The sequence below is a fragment of the Schistocerca gregaria genome, chromosome 4, assembly GCF_023897955.1.
Source record: "Schistocerca gregaria isolate iqSchGreg1 chromosome 4, iqSchGreg1.2, whole genome shotgun sequence".
Lineage (NCBI taxonomy): Eukaryota > Metazoa > Arthropoda > Insecta > Orthoptera > Acrididae > Schistocerca > Schistocerca gregaria.
In genome coordinates, this window is record NC_064923.1 from 567,553,281 (window position 1) to 567,574,796 (window position 21,516).

Sequence of the window (21,516 nt, forward strand, 5' to 3'; positions counted from 1 at the left end):
ACAGTTAATTATGAAACAATACCACCGCGACTCATTAAAAAGTTGAGCTAAATTGGATGATTAATATGGATGAGGTGGATTGATTTTGAGCCAGGAGCCGCACGAAACGCAGATTAGCACCACGTGGAAACAAGCAACAATAAAATGTTGGTTAAAAGTTCAAATGCAGGGGACAGGCAAAATGTTAACAGTGGTAGTAATGAGATGGTTGTTTGACGGTCAACAACGCAGGCAAGGCACGTTTCACGCTGCATTGCGCGTGTTCATTACGGACTAGGCATCAGTGCAGGTTGTTTGCGAGTACTGCACACTTCGTATTTGCATTCAGAGGCCGAGGTTAGCGTGAAATGAGATACCTAACAGAGTTCCATAGAGGGCAGATTGTGGGGCTCCGATTAGCTGGAGCAAGACAGCCTACTTATTGAATATTTCAAGAACAACTGTTTCAAATGTCATGGCTACCTACATAAAATATGGAAAGACATCATCGTGTAAACATTATAACGAGCGCAAATCAAAACTAAATGACCGAGATCGGCGTACACTAAAACGAATTGTCAAAATAACACAAAACTACGGCGGCTAAAGTGACTGCAGAGATAAATACCCATCTTAGTCCTCGTATCTATCGATACTGTCCTCTGAGAACTCCTTACGTTAATATTCATGGCCGAGCTGCTATACCGAAACAATTAGTGATAGCAACCTACGTAAAGAAGCGTAAAACATGATGTCAGGAGCATAAATCCTGGACGTCATACGGTCCGACGCGTCAACGTTTTCGCTATTTCCAACATAGGGTCGGGTTTACGTAAAGAGAACGCCAAAAGAAGCCTACAATCCTGATTGCTTGATTCCAACGGTTAAACGTGGAGGTGGAAGTGTGATGGTGTGGGCAGTCATACAATTGTATTCTGTTGGTCCCATCATAACTCTCAAAGGCTGTGTTACAGCCAACGATTATGAGAACATTTTAGGTGATTAGGTGCAGCCCATGATTCAAATATTTTACCCCAACAATACCATATTTCAGGACGGTAATGCACCCGTTCACACAGCCAGGACAGTAAAATTGTGGTATGAGGAGCATTCGACTGAACTGTAGCGTCTTCACTGGCCAGCACTCTCTCGGACTCGAACTCTTGTCAGCGCTATTGGAGCGCAGACTCCGGACCAGATTTTACGCCTCCCTCGTCACCACAGCAGCTAGAAAAGGTTCTGATCGTAGGGTGGCATGACTTTCCACTGGAGATTGTTGTTGAGGTTTTCAGTCCTGAGACTGGTTTAATGCAGCTCTCCATGCTACTCTATCCTGTGCAAGCTTCATCTTCCAGTACCTACTGCAACCTACGTCCTTCTGGATCTGCTTAGTGTATTCATCTCTTGGTCTCCCTCTACGATTTTTACCCTCCACGGTGCTCTCCAATACTAAATTGGTGAACCCTTGATGCCTCAGAACATGACCTACCAACCGATCCCTTCTTCTGGTCAAGTTGTGCCACAAACTTCTCTTCTCCCCAATCCTATTCAATACTTCCTCATTAGTTATGTGATCTACCCATTTAATCTACATCTACATGACTACTCTGCAATTCACATTTAAGTGCTTGGCAGAGGGTTCATCGAACCACAATCATACTATCTCTCTACTATTCCACTCCCGAACAGCGAGCGGGAAAAACGAACATCTAAACCTTTCTGTTAGAGCTCTGATTTCTCTTATTTTATTTTGATGATCATTCCTACCTATGTAGGTTGGGCTCAACAAAATATTTTCGCATTCGGAAGAGAAAGTTGGTGACTGAAATTTCGTAAAAAGCTCTCGCCGCGACGAAAAACGTCTATGCTGTAATGACTTCCATCCCAACTCGTGTATCATATCTGCCACACTCTCTCCCCTATAACGCGATAATACAAAACGAGCTGCCTTTTTTTTGCACCCTTTCGATGTCCTCCGTCAATCCCACCTGGTAAGGATCCCACACCGCGCAGCAATATTCTAACAGAGGACGAACGAGTGTAGTGTAAGCCGTCTCTTTAGTGGACTTGTTGCATCTTCTAAGTGTCCTGCCAATGAAACGCAACCTTTGGCTTGCCTTCCCGACAATATTATCTATGTGGTGCTTCCAACTGAAGTTGTTCGTAATTTTTACATTCAGGTACTTGGTTGAATTGGCAGCCTTGAGAATTGTACTATTTGTCGAGTAATCGAATTCCAACGGATTTCTTTTGGAACTCATGTGGATCATCTCACACTTTTCGTTATTTAGCGTCAACTGCCACCTGACACACCATACAGCAATCTTTTCTAAATCGCTTTGCAGCTGATACTGGTCTTCGGATGACCTTACTAGACGCTAAATTACAGCATCATCTGCGAACAGTCTAAGAGAACTGCTCAGATTGTCACCCAGGTCATTTATATATATCAGGAACAGTAGAGGTCCCAGGACGCTTCAGCATTCTTCTGTAGCACCACATTTCGAAAGCTTCTATTCTCTTCTTGTCCAAACTATTTATCGTCCATGTTTCACTTCCATACATGCCTACACTCCATACAAATACTTTCAGAAACGACTTCCTGACACTTAAATATATGCTCGATGTTAACAAATTTCTCTTTTTCAGAAACGCTTTCCTTGCCATTGCCAGTCTACATTTTATATCATCTCTACTTCGACCATCATCAGTTATTTTGCTCCCCAAATAGCAAAACTCCTTTACTGCTTTGTGTCTCATTTCCTAATCTAATACACTCAACATCACCCGACTTAATTCGACTACATTCCATTTTCCTCGTTATGCTTTTGTTGATGTTCATCTTATATACTCCTCTCAAGAAACTATCCATTCCATTCAACTGCTCTTCCAAGTCCTTTGCTGTCTCTGACAGAATTACAATGTCATCGGCGAACCTCAAAGTTTTTAATTCGTCTCCATGAATTTTAATACCTACTCCAAATTTTTCTTTTGTTTCCTTTACTGCTTGCTCAATATACAGATTGAATAACATTGGTGAGAGACTACAACCCTGTCTCACTCCCTTCCCAACCACTGCTTCCCTTTCATGCCCCTCGACTCTTATAACTGCCATCTGGTTTCTGTAAAAATTGTAAATAGCCTTTCGCTCCCTGTATTTTACCCCTATCACCTTCAGAATTTGAAGGAGAGTATTCCAGTCAACATTGTCAAAGGCTTTCTCTAAGCCTACAGATGCTAGAAACGTAGGTTTGCCTTTCCTTAATCTGTCTTCTAAGATATGTCGTAGGGTCAGTATTGCCTCACGTGTTCCAACATTTCTACGGAAGCCAAACTGATCTTCCCCGAGGTCAACTTCTACTAGTTTTTCCATTCGTCTGTGAAGAATTCGTGTTAGTATTTTGCAGCTGTGACTTATTAAACTGATAGTTCGGTAATTTTCACATCTGTCAACACCTGATTTCTTTGGGATTGGAATTATTATATTCTTCTTGAAGTCTGAGGGTATTTCGCCTGTCTGATACATCTTGCTCACCAGATGGTAGAGTTTTGTCAGGACTGGCTCTCCCGAGGCCGTCAGTAGTTCCAATGGAATGTTGTCTACTCCGGGGGCCTTGTTTCGACTCAGGTCTTTCAGTGCTCTGTCAAACTCTACACTCAGTATCGTATCTCCCATTTTGTCTTCATCTACATCCTCTTCCTTTTCCATAATATATTCCGTAAGTACATCACCCTTGTATAGACCCTCTATATACTCCTTCCACCTTCCTGCTTTATCTTCTTTGCTTAGAACTGGGTTTCCACCCGAGCTCTTGATGTTCATACAAGTGGTTCTCTTCTCTCCAAAGGTCTCTTTAATTTTCCTGTAGGCAGTATCTATCTTACCCCTAGTGAGATAAGCCTCTACATCCTTACATTTGTCCTCTAGCCATCCCTGCTTAGCCATTTTGCACTTCCTGTCGATCTCATTTTTGAGACGTCGGTATTCCTTTTTGCCTGCTTCATTTACTGCATTTTTATATTTCCTCCTTTCGTCAATTAAATTCAATATTTCTTCCGTCACCCAAGGATTTCTACTAGCCCTCGTCTTTTTACCTACTTGATCATCTGCTGCCTTCACTACTTCATCCCTCAAAGCTACCCATTCTTCTTCTACTGTATTTCTTTCCCCCATTCCTGTCAATTACTCCCTTATGCTCTCCCTGAAACTCTGTACCACCTCTGGTTTAGTCAGTTTATCCAGGTCCCATCTCCTTAAATTCCCACCTTTATGCAGTTTCTTCAGTTTTAATCTACAGGTCATAACCAATAGATTGTGGTCAGAGTCCACATCTGCCCCTGGAAATGTCCTACAATTTAAAACCTGGTTCCTAAATCTGTCTTACCATTATATAATCTGATAACTTTTAGTATCTCCAGGGTTCTTCCATGTATACAGCCTTTTATGATTCTTCAACCAAGTGTTACCTATGATTAAATTGTGCACTGTGCAAAATTCTACCAGGCGGCTTCCTCTTTCATTTCTTTGCCCCAGTCCATATTCACCTACTACGTTTCCTTCTCTCCCTTTCTGTACTACCGAATTCCAGTCACCCATGATTATTAAATTTTCATCTCCCTTCACTATCTGAATAATTTCTTTTATTTGATCATACATTTCTTCAATTTCTTCGTCATCTGGAGAGCTAGTTGGCTTATAAACTTGTACTTCTGTAGTAGGTGTGGGCTTCGTATCTATCTTTGCCACAATAATGCGTTCATTATGCTGTTTGTAGTAGCTTACCCGCATTCCTATTTTCCTATTCATTATTAAAGCTATTCCTGCATTACCCCTATTTGATTTTGTGTTTATAACCCTGTAGTCACCTGGCCAGAAGTCTTGTTTTTCCTGCCACCGAACTTAATTAATTCCCACTATATCTAACTTTAACCTATCCATTTCCCTTTTTAAATTTTCTAACCTACCTGCCCGATTAAGGGATCTGACATTCCACGCTCCGATCCGTAGAACACCAGTTTTCTGTCTCCTGATAACGACATCCTCTTGAGTAGTCCCCTCCCGGAGATCCGAATGGGGGTCTATTTTACCTCCGGAATATTTTACCCAAGAGGACGCCATCATCATTTAATCATACAGTAAAGCTGCACGCCCTCGGGAAAGATTACGGCCGTAGTTTCCCCTTGCTTTCAGCCGTTCGCAGTACCAGCACAGCAAGGCCTTTTTGGTTAGTGTTACAAGGCCAGATCAGTCAATCATCCAGACTGTTGCCCCTGCAACTACTGAAAAGGCTGCTGCCCCTCTTCAGGAACCACACGCTTGTCTGGCCTCTCAACAGATACCCCTCCGTTGTGGTTGCACCTACGGTACGGCCATCTGTATCGCTGAGGCACGCAAGCCTCCTCACCAACGGCAAGGTCCGTGGTTCATGGGGGAGGCGCTGGAGATTATACACTGATTATATTACAGGACTCCAAGAAGAATCGCAGTTGTATTATGAGCTAATGGAGATCAAACCCCTTATTAATAAACCATTTCCAAGTAAATACAGCTGTTCACATTGTTTTGCCCATCCCTTGTACCCAGATCGCGAATGTTTCCCTAAGGACCCGGGTTCGATTCCCAGCTGAGTCGGAGATTTTCTCCGTTCAGGGACTGGGTGTTGTGTTGTCGTAACCATCATTTCATCCCCATCGACGCGCAAGTCGCCGAAGTGGCGTCAAATAGAAAGACTTGCACCAGGCGAGCGGTCTATCCGACGTGAGGCCCTCGTCACACGCCATATAATTTTCATGATCATCCAGACTAATATATAGGAAGGACAGCCACAGTACAAATTTGGTTCATATTGCAAGGAATCACAAATGCCCACCTAACCACAAGCACCTGTTAACAATCACAAAACCCATCTTATAATTCAACGAATTAAACAGCGCGAAACGAAGAATATGACAGTGTCGGAACAACGTTACACCGGAAAAGACAAGAAATCATTCACGGTAACTATCTAAATTTAAACGCTAACACACTGAATTCACAGCGCGACGTGGAACGCAAAGCGGTCAAACTCATACAAGGACTTCCGATAACACGGCCTTACTTTGCTGCCAGGCAAATTGGAGACCTGCAAGTTTATCAATCGTCGGCAATCTTCTTTCCTTACAGGGTAGATATACCTTTGAAGAAAGCATTGCGTTCGGCGCATATTGCCAGCATAAATCTGAAGTTGTCACATGATCTCGGACGACGTTAGTTGCTTAGGGCCAGTTCCCACTGACAGTCATGTCATGTCTAGTATCGCCAATTTACGTCCTGCGCAACGAGAAAACCCTCAAGCTCATGGTTCTAGCTTCAATTTCTAATAATTAAGAGCAAAAAATACTGAAAAAGCTGTTAGTTAAGTATTCGTAGCTATTCTACATCTACATTTATACTCGGCAAGCCACCCAACGGTGTGTGGCAGAGGGCACTTTACGTGCCACTGTCATTACCTCCCTTCTCTGTTCCAGTCGCGGGAAGTACGACTGCCGGAAAGCCTCCGTGCTCGCTCGAATCTCTGTAATTTTACATTCATGATCTCCTCCGGGCGGTATAAGTAGGGGGAAGTAATATATTCGATACCTCATCCACAAACGCACCCTCTCGAAACCTGGCGAGCAAGCTACACCGTGATGCAGAGCGCCCCTCTTGCAGAGTCTGCCACTTGAGTTTGCTAAACATCTCCGTAACGCTATCACGCTTACGAAATAACCCTGTGAGGAAACGCGCCGTTCTTCTTTGGATCTTCTCTCCCCCCTCCGTCAACCCGATTTGGTACGGATCCCACATCGATGAGCAATACTCAAGTATAGGTCGAACGAGTGTTTTGTAAGCCACCTCTTTTGTTGATGGATTAAATTTTCTAAGGGCTCTCCTAATGAATCTCAACCTGGTACCGGCCTTACCAACAATTAATTTTATGATCATTCCACCTCAAATCGTTCCGCACGCATACTTCCAGATATTTTACAGAAGTAACTGCTACCAGTGTTTGTTCCGCTGTCATAATCATACAATAAAGAATCCTCCTTTCAATGTATTCGCAATACATTACATTTGTCTATGTTAAGGGTCAATTGCCACTCCCTGCACGAAGTGCCTATCCGCTGCAGATCTTCCTGCATTTCGCTACAATTTTCTAATGCTGCAATTTCTATGTATACTACAGCATCATCCGCGAAAAGCCGCGTGGAACTTCCGACACTATCTACTAGGTCATTTATATATATTGTGAAAAGCAATGGTCCCATAACACTGCCCTGTGGCAGGCCAGAGGTTACTTTGTCTGTACACGTCTCTCCATTGAGAACAACATGCTGTGTTCTGTTAGCTAAAAACTCAATCCAGCCACACAGTTGGTCTGATATTCCGTAGGCTCTTACTTATCAGGCGACAGTGCGGAACTGTATCGAACGCCTTCCGGAAGTCGAGGAAAATAGCATTTACCTGGGAGCCTGTATCTAATATTTTCTGTGTCTCATAAACAAATAAATCTAGTTGGGTCTCTCTCGATCGCTGTTTCCGGAATCCGTTGACTCCTATAGAGTAGATTCTGGGTTTCCAAAGACGACATGATACTCGAGCAAAACCATGTTCTAAAATTCTACAACAGATCGACGTCAGAGAAATAGGTCTATAGTTTTACGCATCTGCTCGACGACCCTTCTTGAAGACTGGGACTACCTATGCTCTTTTCCAATCATTTGGAACCTTCCGTTCCTCTAGACTTGGGGTACACGGCTGTTAGAAGGGGGGCTAGATCTTTCGCGTACTCTGTGTAGAATCGAATTGGTATCCCGTCAGGTCCAGTGGACTTTCCTCTGTTGACTGCTTCCAGTTGCTTTCCTGTTCCTTGGACACTTATTTGGATGTCAGCCATTTTTTCGTTTGTGCGAGGATTTAGAGAAGGAACTGCAGTGCGGTCTTCCTCTGTGAAACAGCTTTGGAAAAAAGTGTCTAGTATTTCAGCTTTACGCGTGTCATCCTTTGTTTCAATGCCAAATCATCCCGGAGTATCTGGATATGCTGTTTCGAGCCACTTACTGATCTAACGTAAGACCAAAACTTTCTTAGGATTATCTGTCAAGTCGGTACATATAATTTTACTTTAGAGTTCACTCAACGCATCATGCATAGCCCTCCTTCCGCTAACTTTGACATCGTTCAGCTTCTGTTTGAGAGGTTTTGGTTGCGTTTTAACTTGGAGTGAAGCTCTTTACTTTCGCAGTAGTTTCCTAAATTTGTTGTTGAAGCACGGTTGGTTTTTCCCGTCCCTCACAGTTTTACTCAGCACGTGCCTGTCTAAAACGCATTTTACAATTGCCTTAAACTTTTTCCATAAACACTCAACATTGTCAGTGCCGGAACAGAAATTTTCGTTTTGATTCGTTAGGTAGTCTGAAATCTGCCTTCTATTACTCTTGCTAAACAGATAAACCTTCCTCTCTTTTTTATATTCCTATTAACTTCCATATTCAGGGATGCTGCAATGGCCTTATGGTCATTGATTCCCTGTTCTGCACTTAGTCGAAAAGTTCGGGTCTGTATGTTATGAGTATGTCCAAGATATCTCCACGAGTCGGTTCTCTGTGTAATTGCTTGAGGTAATTTTCGGATAGTGCACTCAGTATGTCACTCGATGCTCTGTCCCTACCACCCGTCCTAAACATAAGTGTCCCAGTCTATATCTGGTAAATTGAAATCTCCACCTAATACTATAATATGCTGAGAAAATTTGTGAAATGTATTCCAGATTTTCTCTCAGCTGTTCTGCCAGTAACGCTGCTGAGTCAGGAGGTCGGTAAAAGGAGCCAATTATTAACCTAGCTCGGTTGTTAAGTGTAACCTCAACCCATAATAATTCACAGGAACTATCCGCTTCTACTTCGCTACAGGCTAAACTACTTCTAACAGCGACAAACACGCCACCACCGGTTGCATGCAACCTATTCTTTCTAAACACCGTCTGTGCCTTTGTAAAAATTTCGGCAGAATTTATCTCTGGTTTGAGCCTGCTTTCTGTACTTATAACGATTTCAGCTTCGGTGCTTTCTATCAGCGCTTGAAGTTCCGGTACTTTACCAACGCAGCTTCGACAGTTTACAATTGCTACCGATTGCTGCTTGGTCCCCGCATGTCCTGACTTTGCCCTGCGCCGTTTGAGGCTGTTGCCCTTTCTGTATTTGCCCGAGGATATCTAACCTAAAAAACCGCCCAGTCCACGCCACACAGCCGCTGCTACCAGTGTAGCCGCTTGCTGTGTGTAGTGGACTCCTGACCTATCCAGCGGAACTCGAACCCCCACCACCCAACGGCGTAAGTCGAGGAATCTGCAGCCCACAAGGTCACAGAACCGTCTCAGCCTCTGATTCAGAGATTACACGTATGGAACGTTCATTATCTTTCTACTTGAAGATTTCCTTTCCTGAAAGACTTGCCACGGAAGTCTGATTTTGTGGCATGCAAATATTGCTTAATGGATTTGTTAAAAGGTAGAAGAGTAAAACGCTTCGAATGATTTCCTCATTTGAGAAGGGAAAGTTCTGACATTCTTGTCATGTGAAGGTCCTTAAAGCGAGGTTCGCGATTTTACTGCTACTATGGTATAAGATTAGAAAAGCCGTTCTGCTTTTTATTCCCCACAGGTTCCTTGTAACTATCGACGACTTTGAAAAACGTCACAAAATTTAATAAGATCGTTTAGTATAAAATTCAATTTACTGTAACAATATAATAATAATAATAATAATAATAATAATAATAATAATAATAATAATAATAATAATAATAATAATAATAATACATTACAGGCTGGGAATTTCAAATTACGAATAATGGTTAAACTTTGGGGAAGGTAGTGGCCCTTTCACGGTTTTACAAGCTAACTCGGCCTGAGAAAGAGGAAGAACGCCAAATCAATATGACTGATGTTACTTTATAAGAACAGTAACCCAGTGTCATTCCATGGACTTTGATATGTTATAGTACGAAGCAGCACAGTCATGTGGAAATCATTTCTGTAGTAGTTGTCTGATTGGACTTCGAGCATGTGTGTGCACATACACGAGCCGCTTTCTACTCTTTCGGAAAAAAGTTCGTAAGTATTGTGACACGCCACTGATGGCGTATTGTTCATCTCCAGGTGAAGCGGTCTCCGCTCGCAGTACACCTTGGAGAAGAGGAAGTGGAGGTGGAGGTTTACTACTGTGGCGTCAACTTCACGGACAACTACTTACGTTTGGGCATCATTAGGAACAGCGACTTCCCAGTCATTATGGGCAGCGAGTGTTCTGGGATCATAATGAGAGTGGGTGCTGGCGTCACAGACATAAAGGTAGGCCAAACCGAGGAACACCTTTGTCTCGTGTTAGTAACGGGGAAAAATACAAAGATTTCTGTTCCAGATAGGACAAGGAGTCCTGGTTTTAAAGATGCACGGCGGTTTGTTTCGTCGTGCGGTCAACGTGCCGAGGAAAAACTGCTTCGTGCTTCCGGATAACATCAGCTTGAGAAGCGCAGTTGCTTTGGGTCTTAACTCGTTGATGGCACACCTGTGTCTGTTCGAACTAGGTGGTCTCAGAGAGGGGCAAACTGTGTTCATGCAGTCCATAGCAGGTATGTTCACATTCTAATTCCGCTGCCACGATATGTGCAAGTAAAAAAAAGAATAATTTCTATGGTAAAAACATCACTGAAAATTGGTTAACGAATATACCTCGTGATGTTGTTTGCGATAAAATGTCTAGTTTTTAGGGCCCTGTTCCACACCACAGTAGCAGGAACCTCACTTTACAAACAATAGTAATAATGAAACTTACTGGCAGATTAAAACTGTGTGCCGGACCGTGACTCTAACTCGGGACCTCTGCCTTTTGGGGGCAAGTGCTCTGCCAACTGAGCTACCCAAGCACGACTCACGCCCCGTCCTCACAGCTTTACTTCTGCCAGTACCTCGTCTCTTACCTTACAAACTTCACAGGAGCTCTACTGCGAAGGTAGGAGACAAGGTACTGGCAGAAGTAAAGCTGTGAGAACGGAGCGCGAGTCGTGCTTGGGTAGCTCAGTTGGTAGAGCACTTGCCCGCGAAAGGCAAAGGTCCCGAGTCCGAGTCTCGGTCTGGCACACAGTTTTAATCTGCCAGGAAGTTTTATATCAGCGCACACTACGCTGCAGAGTGAAAATCTCATAATAGTAATATTTTTGTTATTTATTCAGATTTGCCTCTACACAAAGGTTTTCTCCAACATAAATACTTGTAAAATGTTACACCTGTCACTTAGTCTCTTCAGGAAATCGCTGCAGGTGTTTCGATCTTGTATATCTCCTTCCTCTGCTCCAGTCTTTTCTTTGTTAATAGTATATTTTGGAGCCCGGTTGTCATAGGACGTCTTCTTCTCTTGTTTCCTTCCTGTTCCCATTTCAGGATCATTTTCGGAAGTCTGGCTTCCTCAATTCTTCTCAATGCCCTACTACAACTTCCTTTCATCCATCACGTGATGTATTCTTTCTCTTACATCCATCCCCTTCATTGTTTCGTCGTTTATTTCTTTCCTCGAGATCCTTGCTGATCGCTCCCAGAAATAAATTTTTACTGCTTGCAGTTGTGTTTTTCATATAAGTAGTCAAATTCGCCACTCCATAGGTAACTGTGTTCTCTAGTATCAATTTATATATGATTATTTTTGGTTTGTTTTATTGCATTTCTGCTCCGTGAGATTGAGTCCAGCATCCCAATGACGTTCCGTCCACTGCTAATTCTTCTATTCATTTCTACCCCTGATTTTCCATCCATTTCTAAAATGGATCACAAATATTGACCTCAATTTCCTCTCCCTCTATGTATGCCATCTGGATCATTATTGAGGTATTCCGTTTTGTTAATTTTAATAATAATAATAGTAGTTGTTGTTTGCATAACATTGTTAGTACTGAATCACAGGGCCGTCGTTCGCCCTGGCGAAGTAAAAGAACACAAGGAAGGGTAAGATACAAGCTACTGAAATTTTGATCAATGACAGAAACACAGAACTTCAGAATGGATATCAGATATCTTGTAACGAAAATGGATTGTTGCGTGGAAAAACGCGTTAAGAGTACGTAATCTGCAGAATTACTTAAATTTTGAACTCAAAACTAAATGCAAGAAACACGTGTAGCAACATGTAACTCAGACAGCTGCATTGCTAGCTTAAACTTTTCACTTGATTAACGGGACAAAAACATATATCAAAGAAACACACAGAACACTGGGAATTATACGATATATGGCATCCATTACTCTAATATCTCCTTAGTCACAGAAATTTTAATAGAGACGTTAAAAATTTTAGTGCCTTTTGGATGTATATGTAAAAAGTTTCACTACTTTGTTACATAGGAATTTGCAGGCTTCTGCGGCCGAGATCGCTAACGCACGTTTGTGCGTGGCGCTCGACCTTGCGGTAAGCGTGTTCGAATTCTGGTGGTAGAAAATTTCTCACTGTCAGTATTTGGCCGGCAAGGGGAGGGAGACGTGGAAGTACTGATCACCAGACTTCGCGTCATTGTCATGAGGCATGGACATGTGACACTGTTGATGGTAGCCAGCCGAAGTGGCCGAGCGGTTCTAGGCGCTACAGTCTGGAACAGCGCGACCGCTACGGTCGCAGGTTCGAATCCTGCCTCGGGCTTGGATGTGTGTGTTGTCCTTAGGTTAGTTAGGTTTAAGTAGTTCTAAGTTCTAGGGGCCTGATGACCTCGGCGGTTAAGTCTGGTAGTGCTCAGCCATTTTTGAACTGTTGGTGATTTGTCCGTCGAATGTGAACGTGAAGTTAGGCTACCTTCTTGGTGCTATTCGCGTAGAGTAGGCTATGTGCCAGCATAGTTACCACCTTCTCTCTTCCAACACAACCACCACCGCGCGACAACTTCGTATTACAAAAAGTTACAATGGAGTATGTTTAAATAAAAAAACACAGAAGTTTGTAAGTTGAATGGATACAACGTAGAGAAATAATTTAATTAGTTACGCGACTGGCTCACCGCGACCAATCCAGCTACCACGAAAGGTTGCTTGCAGATGTCATCACCTGTCCGCTGAATCGCTCGGGGAGTCCGTCGTGCTGGAATCGAATGCGGTGACGAATAGGCACGGGAAAATCTTTCAGCATGTCTGGCAGAATCTCTCGCAGGACAGGAAATATCAGCGACCACCAGGTCGTTCCGGGAGAATGTAAGTCACAATTAAACATTATCCGACAATGCCAACCCGCCTGTTGCGGGTAAATTTGCGTTGTGAGGCGTGCGTACGTGTAGATGTGGCCTCACATCCGCCCACAAACGCAGCCCGTGAACGTTCTTTACACCGTCTGGTGAGAACGCAGCCTCATTGGTGAAGAGAACACTCGCTTTGAACTTTCCTGCAGAAACCGCCGCCCAGATCACATGCGCTTGCTGTAGTATCCCGTCTGAAGTGCCTGGACGCGTTGTAAATGAAACGGATGCAGTCCTTGGTCGTGCACAATGTGACAGACGGAGGGTTGGTGGATATTAGTAGCGCGAGATACATCGGGTACTTGGTGATAGTGCTCTGCATCCTTTAGAGATCGCTTTCATCCGTCGCAACTGTTCGTGTTGTTCGTTGGCTTCTGCACATGGACGAGCTGGTTTCGTATAAGCGGCGATACGGGCTGGCGAATAATGGGAGGCACGGCTCCTTTCTGTAGGGATATTTTGCATGGTTTCTCGTCCATAGAAGTTGGCCCCGCCGTAAGACATGTACATCTCAGCCATTTCGCGGTAAGTATAGCCAGCCATGTTACTCCCAAAGCTTCAGTGGCGTGAATGGCGATGGTTTCCGTGTGCTTCGCACGTGAACAGCAGCGGCCCCCGGGTCGTGTGTGGTTACTGATCCTTGTCATGCGCAATGTCCCATTTCAGTTATATGTATACGTACCTTCAACAGCCGTGTTCCGCAAGTCTCTGGAGGAACGGAAGGTTCCAAATGATTGGGAAAGAGCACAGGTAGCCCCAGTCTTTCACAAGGGTCGTCGAGCAGATGTGCAAAGCTATAGACCTGTATCTCTGACGTCGATCTGTTGTAGAATTTTAGAACATGTTTTTTGCTCGGGTGTCATGTCGTTTCTTGAAACCCAGAATCTACTCTGTAGGAATCAACATAGATTCCGGAAATTCATCGTGTGAGACCCAACTCGCTTTCAGAATGAGATTTTCACTCTGCAGCGGAGTGTGCGCTGATATGAAACTTCCTGGCAGATTAAAACTGTGTGCCCGACCGAGACTCGAACTCGGGACCTTTGCCTTTCGCGGGCAAGTGCTTTACCAACTGAGCTACCGAAGCACGACTCACGCCCGGTACTCACAGCTTTACTTCTGCCAGAATCTCGTCTCATTCTCGTCTCATTCTGGAAACATCCCCCAGGCTGTGGCTAAGCCATGTCTCCGCTATATCCTTTCTTTCAGGAGTGCTAGTTGTGCAAGGTTCGCAGAAGAGCTTCTGTAAAGTTTGGAAGGTAGGAGACGAGATACTGGCAGAAGTTAAGCTGTGAGTACCGGACGTGAGTCGTGCTTCGGTAGCTCAGTTGGTAGAGCACTTGCCCGCGAAAGGCAAAGGTCCCGAGTTCGAGTCTCGGTCGGGCACACAGTTTCAATCTGCTAGGAAGTTCCAACTCGCTTTATTTGTTCACGAGACCCAGAATATATTAGACAGGCTACCAGGTAGATGCCATTTTCCTTGACTTCCGGAAGGCGTTCGATACAGTCCGCACTGCCGCCTGATAAACAAAGTAAGAGCCTACGGATTATCAGACCAGCTGTGTGGCTGGATTGAGTTTTTAGTTAACAGAACACAGCATGTTGTTCTCAATGGAGAGACGTGTACAAAGTAACCTCTGACGTGCCACAGGGGAGTGTTATGGGACCATTACTTTTCACAGTACATATAAATGACCTAGTAGATAGTGTCGGAAGTTCCATGCGGCTTTTCGCGGATGATGCTATAGTATACAGAGAAGTTGTAGCATTAGAAAATTACAGCGAAATGCAGGAAGATCTGCAGCGGACAGGCACTTGGTGCAGGGAGTGGCAACTGACCCTTATTATAGACAAATGTAACGTATTGCGAATACATAGAAAGATGGATCCTTTATTGTATGATTATATGATAGCGGGACAAACACTGGTAGCAGTTACTTCTGTAAAATATCTGGAAGTATGCGTCTGGAACGATTTGAAGTGGAATGATAATATAAAATTGTTGGTAAGGCGGGTACCAGGTTGAGATTCATTGGGAGAGTCCTTAGAAAATGTAGTCCACCAACAAGGGAGGTGGCTTACAGGGCACTCGTTCGACCTATACTTGAGTATTGCTCATCAGTGAGGTATCCGTACCAGGTCGGGTTGACGGGCGCGTTTCGTGACAGGGTTATTTGGTAAGCGTGATAGCGTTACGGAGATGTTAAACAAACTCAAGTGGTAGACTCTGCAAGAGAGGCGCTCTGCATCGCGGTGTTGCTTGCTGTCCAGGTTACGAGAGGGTGCGTTTCTGAATGAGGTATCGAATATATTGCTTCCCCCTACTTATACCTCCCTAGGAGATCATGAGTGTAAAATTAGAGAGATTCGAGAGCGCACGGAGGCTTTCCGGCAGTCGTACTTCCCGCGAACCACACGCGACTGGAACAGGAACCGTTGGGTGTAGATTTACCTTAATCACTCTCTTGGTCTGCAATGACTGCTATGTAAGCTGTTTGGTTTTAAATTTATTTAGCGGAAAAACTAACTCCTTTACTAAACAGCGACATTTTGAGCAGCAGAATGAGGAACAAATACTACTACCTCTAAAGTCTCTAAAATGTATGCTACATCACATCTGTAAGTGCCCAGTTATCAGCAGTGCAAATCATAACACCGTGCTTGCGTCACAGTCTGCTGCACAAAATCACCAGTGCTTTTCACTAAAGCCAACAGCGTAGGTGTCGTCTTGCTGATGGTGGTGGTAATGGTTAACCAGCGAAATATGTAGTGGACAAAACAAATTTTCGAGGATGACTTAGAATTATATATTTATAACTATTAAACTGTTTGCATCGTAAAACTAACTAGTTAAGTAACACAAGTCAAAACTGTAGTTTTCAAGATACCACAGACATTATTGCGGACCGCCAGCTTCATTTCATGCAAGGTATTTTTTCCGATGGTGATGGCATTTTCCAGTATGGAAACTGTCCTTGTCGCCAGGTCAGAATCCTGATTAACTGCCTTGAACAGCATGATACTGAACCCACGTGAACGTCTTGGGTACCAAATTTTCCAGATCTTTACTTGAACAAACTCATCTGCGACCTGTTTCGCACCCGCAAACCACTAGCCTGTAATTCATGGTAATAGTGTGACCTGTGAGTAATCACCTGGTGTAATGGTGCCACATACCTCCAGAACTCTACCAAAGAACTATCGATTCCATAATATGCAAAATCGCTACTTTCCTAGGTTGCAAAGATGGAGAAATACTGCCTTAATCAATTCGGTACAAGGTTTTTCGAGCCTCAGGGTATGTAATTCTTTCACTGCCATGCCAAAGACAGTAAATTATTTTTATACTTAGCCGGAGCAAACACAAGTACAGGTGAACTTACGACGCCGACTTTGATCCGATGGCGGCACATGCCACGTGGGGATTGTAGATGTACTGACAATGATTTCATGTCGTCCGCCAATAGATACCGTAGTGACGCAGCTATCAGAGCGGCATCTGTGTCTACGTTTCAATAGTGAATCCTCATAGGAAGAAGGCTAATTATGGTACGGACGTGTGAAGCAAGCAACCAGACAACCATGCGACTCGCGCTCCCCACAGCCAACTGAGCGAGTTTGACAGAGTTCAACTTGTTGCCTTCCCAGTGGAGGAAAAGATCTTTTCGGAGAATTACCACCCAACTTGGACGCGCTGCGGCAGTTGTGCAACGACACTGGTATTGAAACGTCCACTCAGAAAAATTATGAACGACATAGCTGGACAAAAATCTTACATTATTTGATACAGAAACAGCTGACTAAAACTAAACATACTGTTTTGTTTACTTATTCTGATCATCACTTAACTGACACACAAAATTTTTTAGGGCAACGCAATTTGAATTTCAGTAATCCCTACAAAAGAATGGCCCTGACTAACAATAACCTACACCTTTCGTGAATCACTTACCTCAAAAAACTCGTGGTTACTCGAACTACTGCAATACAGCGAGCGCCATTACTGCCAGCTAAATAAAAGATTCTAATTACTGAGGGCACTAACTACTGATAGGCATAGTTACCAAATGAGATTTTGATACAGAACGAGCAATGTATTTACGTTAATAGCGTCGAAAAGTCCATAATTTTCTGATATCCAGTCAAACAAATTTCCTTTTTCTGATGGACACACGTCCAGATCGTCCGCTTACAGTAACCTCTCAGAATCCTGGCATCTGTGTCTCTCCACATCAACCACTGCTGGCGGCTCACCTCCAACTGCACAACGCTACGCGCTGTTATCATCCAACTGCCCAACACTACACTAGCGAATATTCCAACAATGAGTCCGACCAGCCACTGACTGCACACAGCGCAGTCAGCGATTTTCATACAGAGCACTACGTGGCGCTACCAACATAAGAACCTAAACGGCCTACTTACGATGACATGGACATCCTCACACCTGAGGACGGCTAGACTGGCGCCGTCGGAGTATCAAATGGAAGGCGGAATAGCGCGCCGTGGTCTTGAGCGATGAAAACTTCCAACAGGATAATGCTCACCCGCACACCGTTAAAATCAACGGTCTCTGTAAGACGTGCTGCAGCTTCCCTGGCCACCACGATCTCCCAACTTGTCTCCACTCGAGCACGTGTGGGATGTGATAGGACGAGAAGTGACTGGTGCGATTTGTCAAACTACTCTCACAGAACTACGTGGACGGGTCGAGCGAGGGTGGCATGATGCATCCGAGGACAGTGTTCATCATCTGTACGGTCGACTGTGTGCTGGAGTCAGCGCCTACATTGCCGCCCTTGGACGCTTCACCACGTTTTAATGTGGGTGTTTCAACATGGATCTGTTCGCAGTACTCAGAACTGCTTGCACCATTGCTCTGCAAATGTAATCACACCAGGTGTTCCAAATGCACTGTTGCAATAATAAATCTTGACTGAATTGAAAACATGTTAAGGTGATTACAAATTTTTTCCAGATGTGTATTTTCGTGAGAAATACAGAGTGCAAGAATGAAATTTAAAACTGGTACAATCTAAATGGGAAGTACTTCCTAGAATGTGAAAACTGAGTACGCCAATAACACGTGGCACTTAATACACTCCTGGAAATTGAAATAAGAACACCGTGAATTCATTGTCCCAGGAAGGGGAAACTTTGACACATTCCTGGGGTCAGATACATCACATGATCACACTGACAGAACCACAGGCACATAGGCACATAGATACAGGCAACAGAGCATGCACAATGTCAGCACTAGTACAGTGTATATCCACCTTTCGCAGCAATGCAGGCTGCTATTCTCCCATGGAGACGATCGTAGAGATGCTGGATGTAGTCCTGTGGAACGGCTTGCCATGCCATTTCCACCTGGCGCCTCAGTTGGACCAGCGTTCGTGCTGGACGTGCAGACCGCGATGCTTCATCCAGTCCCAAACATGCTCAATGGGGGACAGATCCGGAGATCTTGCTGGCCAGGGTAGTTGACTTACACCTTCTAGAGCACGTTGGGTGGCACGGGATACATGCGGACGTGCTTTGTCCTGTTGGAACAGCAAGTTCTCTTGCCGGTCAAGGAATGGTAGAACGATGGGTTCGATGACGGTTTGGATGTACCGTGCACTATTCAGTGTCCCCTCGACGATCACCAGAGGTGTACGGCCAGTGTAGGAGATCGCTCCCCACACCACGATGCCGGGTGTTGGCCCTGTGTGCTTCGGTCGTATGCAGTCCTGATTGTCGCGCTCACCTGCACGGCGCCAAACACGCATACGACCATCATTGGCACCAAGGCAGAAGCGACTCTCATCGCTGAACACGACGCGTCTCCATTCGTCCCTCCATCCACGCCTGTCGCGACACCATTGGAGGCGGGCTGCACGATGTTGCGACGTGAGCGGAAGACGGCCTAACGGTGTGCGGGACCGTAGCCCAGCTTCATGGAGACGGTTGCGAATGGTCCTCGCCGATACCCCAGGAGCAACAGTGTCCCTAATTTGCTGGGAAGTGGCGGTGCGGTCCCCTACGGCACTGCGTAGGATCCTACGGTCTTGGCGTGCATCCGTGCGTCGCTGAGGTCCGGTCCCAGGTCGATGGGCACGTGCACCTTCCGCCGACCACTGGCGACAACATCGATGTACTGTGGAGACCTCACGCCCCACGTGTTGAGCAATTCGGCGGTACGTCCACCCGGCCTCCCGCATGCCCACTATACGCCCTCGCTCAAAGTCCGTCAACTGCACATACGGTTCACGTCCACGCTGTCGCGGCATGCTACCAGTGTTAGACTGCGATGGAGCTCCGTATGCCACGGCAAACTGGCTGACACTGACGGCGGCGGTGCACAAATGCTGCGCAGCTAGCGCCATTCGACGGCCAACACCGCGGTTCCTGGTGTGTCCGCTGTGCCGTGCGTGTGATCATTGCTTGTACAGCCCTCTCGCAGTGTCCGGAGCAAGTATGGTGGGTCTGACACACCGGTGTCAATGTGTTCTTTTTCCCATTTCCAGGAGTGTAGTATACAATGTTAAAAGAATCTGTGACTATGGATACGCCCACTTATCACTGCATCAAATTTTATGAAGAATACTCTATTGATGTAATTGCACGCAATGATTTGATCAGCTTCTGTTAGTTTAAATCGTCAGATGTACAGTATGAAAGTAAGCACAAGTTTAAGAGTTTACTTCTAGCTCGGAGAGCTTGTTTCTTTATGGCAAAACGCTTATTGTTTGCTAAATATGTCACGAATGAAGAGAATAGTGACTGGCTGAAATGTGTTTTCTTGTGCACCACGGCTAGCTCTTTGTTCACATGAAATATTGAGCGCTACTGACAAGGGATTTCAGATCGATTCCGTATTTCTGGATTTCCGGAAGGCTCTTGACACCGTACCACACAAGCGGCTTGAAGTGAAATTTGCCTGCGTGTGGAACATCGTGTGTTATGTGACTGAATTTGTGACCTCGTGTCACAGGACACAGCTCGTAATAACTGAAGGAAAGTCAACGAGTAAACAGAGGTGATTTCTGGCGTTTCCCAAGGTAGTGTTACAGGTCCTTTGCTGTTTCTTATCTATATAAAGGATTTGGGGGACAATCTGAGGAGATGTCGTAGGTTGTTTGTAGATGACGCTGTCGTTTATCGACTAATAAAGTCATTAGAAGATCAAAAGAAATTGTAAAACGATTTAGAAAAGATACCTAAATGGTGCGAAAAATTGTTAGTTATACCTAAATAACGAAAAGTGTCAGATCATCCATATGAGTGCTACAAGGAATTCGTTAAACTTCGGTTACACGATAAGTCAAATCTAAAGGCCGTAAATTCATTAAATATCTAGGAATTACAATTACGAACAACTTAAATTGGAAGGAACACATGGAAAATGTTCTGGGGGGAAGACTAACCAAAGACTGTGTTTTGTTGGCAGAACAGTTAGAAAATATAACAGATCTACTAAGGAGACTGCCTACACGACACTTGTCCGTCCCCTTTCGGGACAGTGCTGCGCTGGCTGTGTGGGATCCTTACCAGGTAGGACTGACGGAGTACATCGAAAAAGTTCAAGGAAGGGCAGCACCACGTTTTGTATTATCGCGAAATATGAGGGAGTCGCTGAAATGATACAGGAATTGGGCTGGATATCATTAAAAGAAAGACGTTTTTCGTTGCAACGGAATCTTCTCACGAATTTCCAATCACCAACTTTATCCACTCAATACGAAAACATTTTGTTGACACCGTCCTACACAAAGAAACGATCGCCACTATAAAATAATGGAAATCAGAGTTCGTACGGAAAGATACAGGTGTTCGTTCTTGCCGCGCCGTATACGAGTTTGGAATAATAGAAAATTGTGAAGATGGTTCGATGAACCCTCTTCCAAGCACTTAAATGTCGTTTGCAGAGTATCGTAGATGCAGATAGCGCGCGATCTGCAATATCTGTAACCGTCATTTGCATTAAAACTTCACGATCGTCTCGTAGCTATCAAACATTTAGCACGTCTTCTGAAATACAGGAAGGTGGGAAACCATGATTTCCAGCCGCTCACAGGGCTTTCCGGTATTGCTATGGCGGAAGATGGTTTTTGCAGGACTGGGACTCCAACCTTTATGCTCAAACACTCTACATCGATTACGTTAAGCCTCTCGGCCATCCGGACAGGCTTCCTGTCTGACTCATATTCTTAACATATAAATGCGTTCGTCGCCCGTTACACCTCCTACTTGAAAATTGATTC

At 44.5% G+C, this 21,516-nt stretch overlaps 1 protein-coding gene and 1 non-coding gene across 5 annotated transcripts in view; both read left to right on the top strand.

Annotated features, from left to right (window-relative positions):
- The window catches only part of LOC126266695 (synaptic vesicle membrane protein VAT-1 homolog), a 53,434-nt gene that overhangs the window by 20,995 nt on the left and 10,923 nt on the right, over positions 1-21,516 (top strand). For all 4 annotated transcript variants that reach the window (XM_049971135.1, XM_049971133.1, XM_049971134.1 and 1 more), the window contains 2 exons: positions 10,158-10,349; positions 10,420-10,630. In XM_049971135.1, coding sequence (XP_049827092.1) covers positions 10,158-10,349; positions 10,420-10,630 — 403 coding nt within the window. The remainder of the gene's footprint in view (positions 1-10,157; positions 10,350-10,419; positions 10,631-21,516) is intronic.
- Trnas-cga (transfer RNA serine (anticodon CGA)) lies at positions 14,580-14,654 on the top strand. The gene has a single exon. It is a non-coding gene; the product is annotated as a tRNA-Ser (tRNA).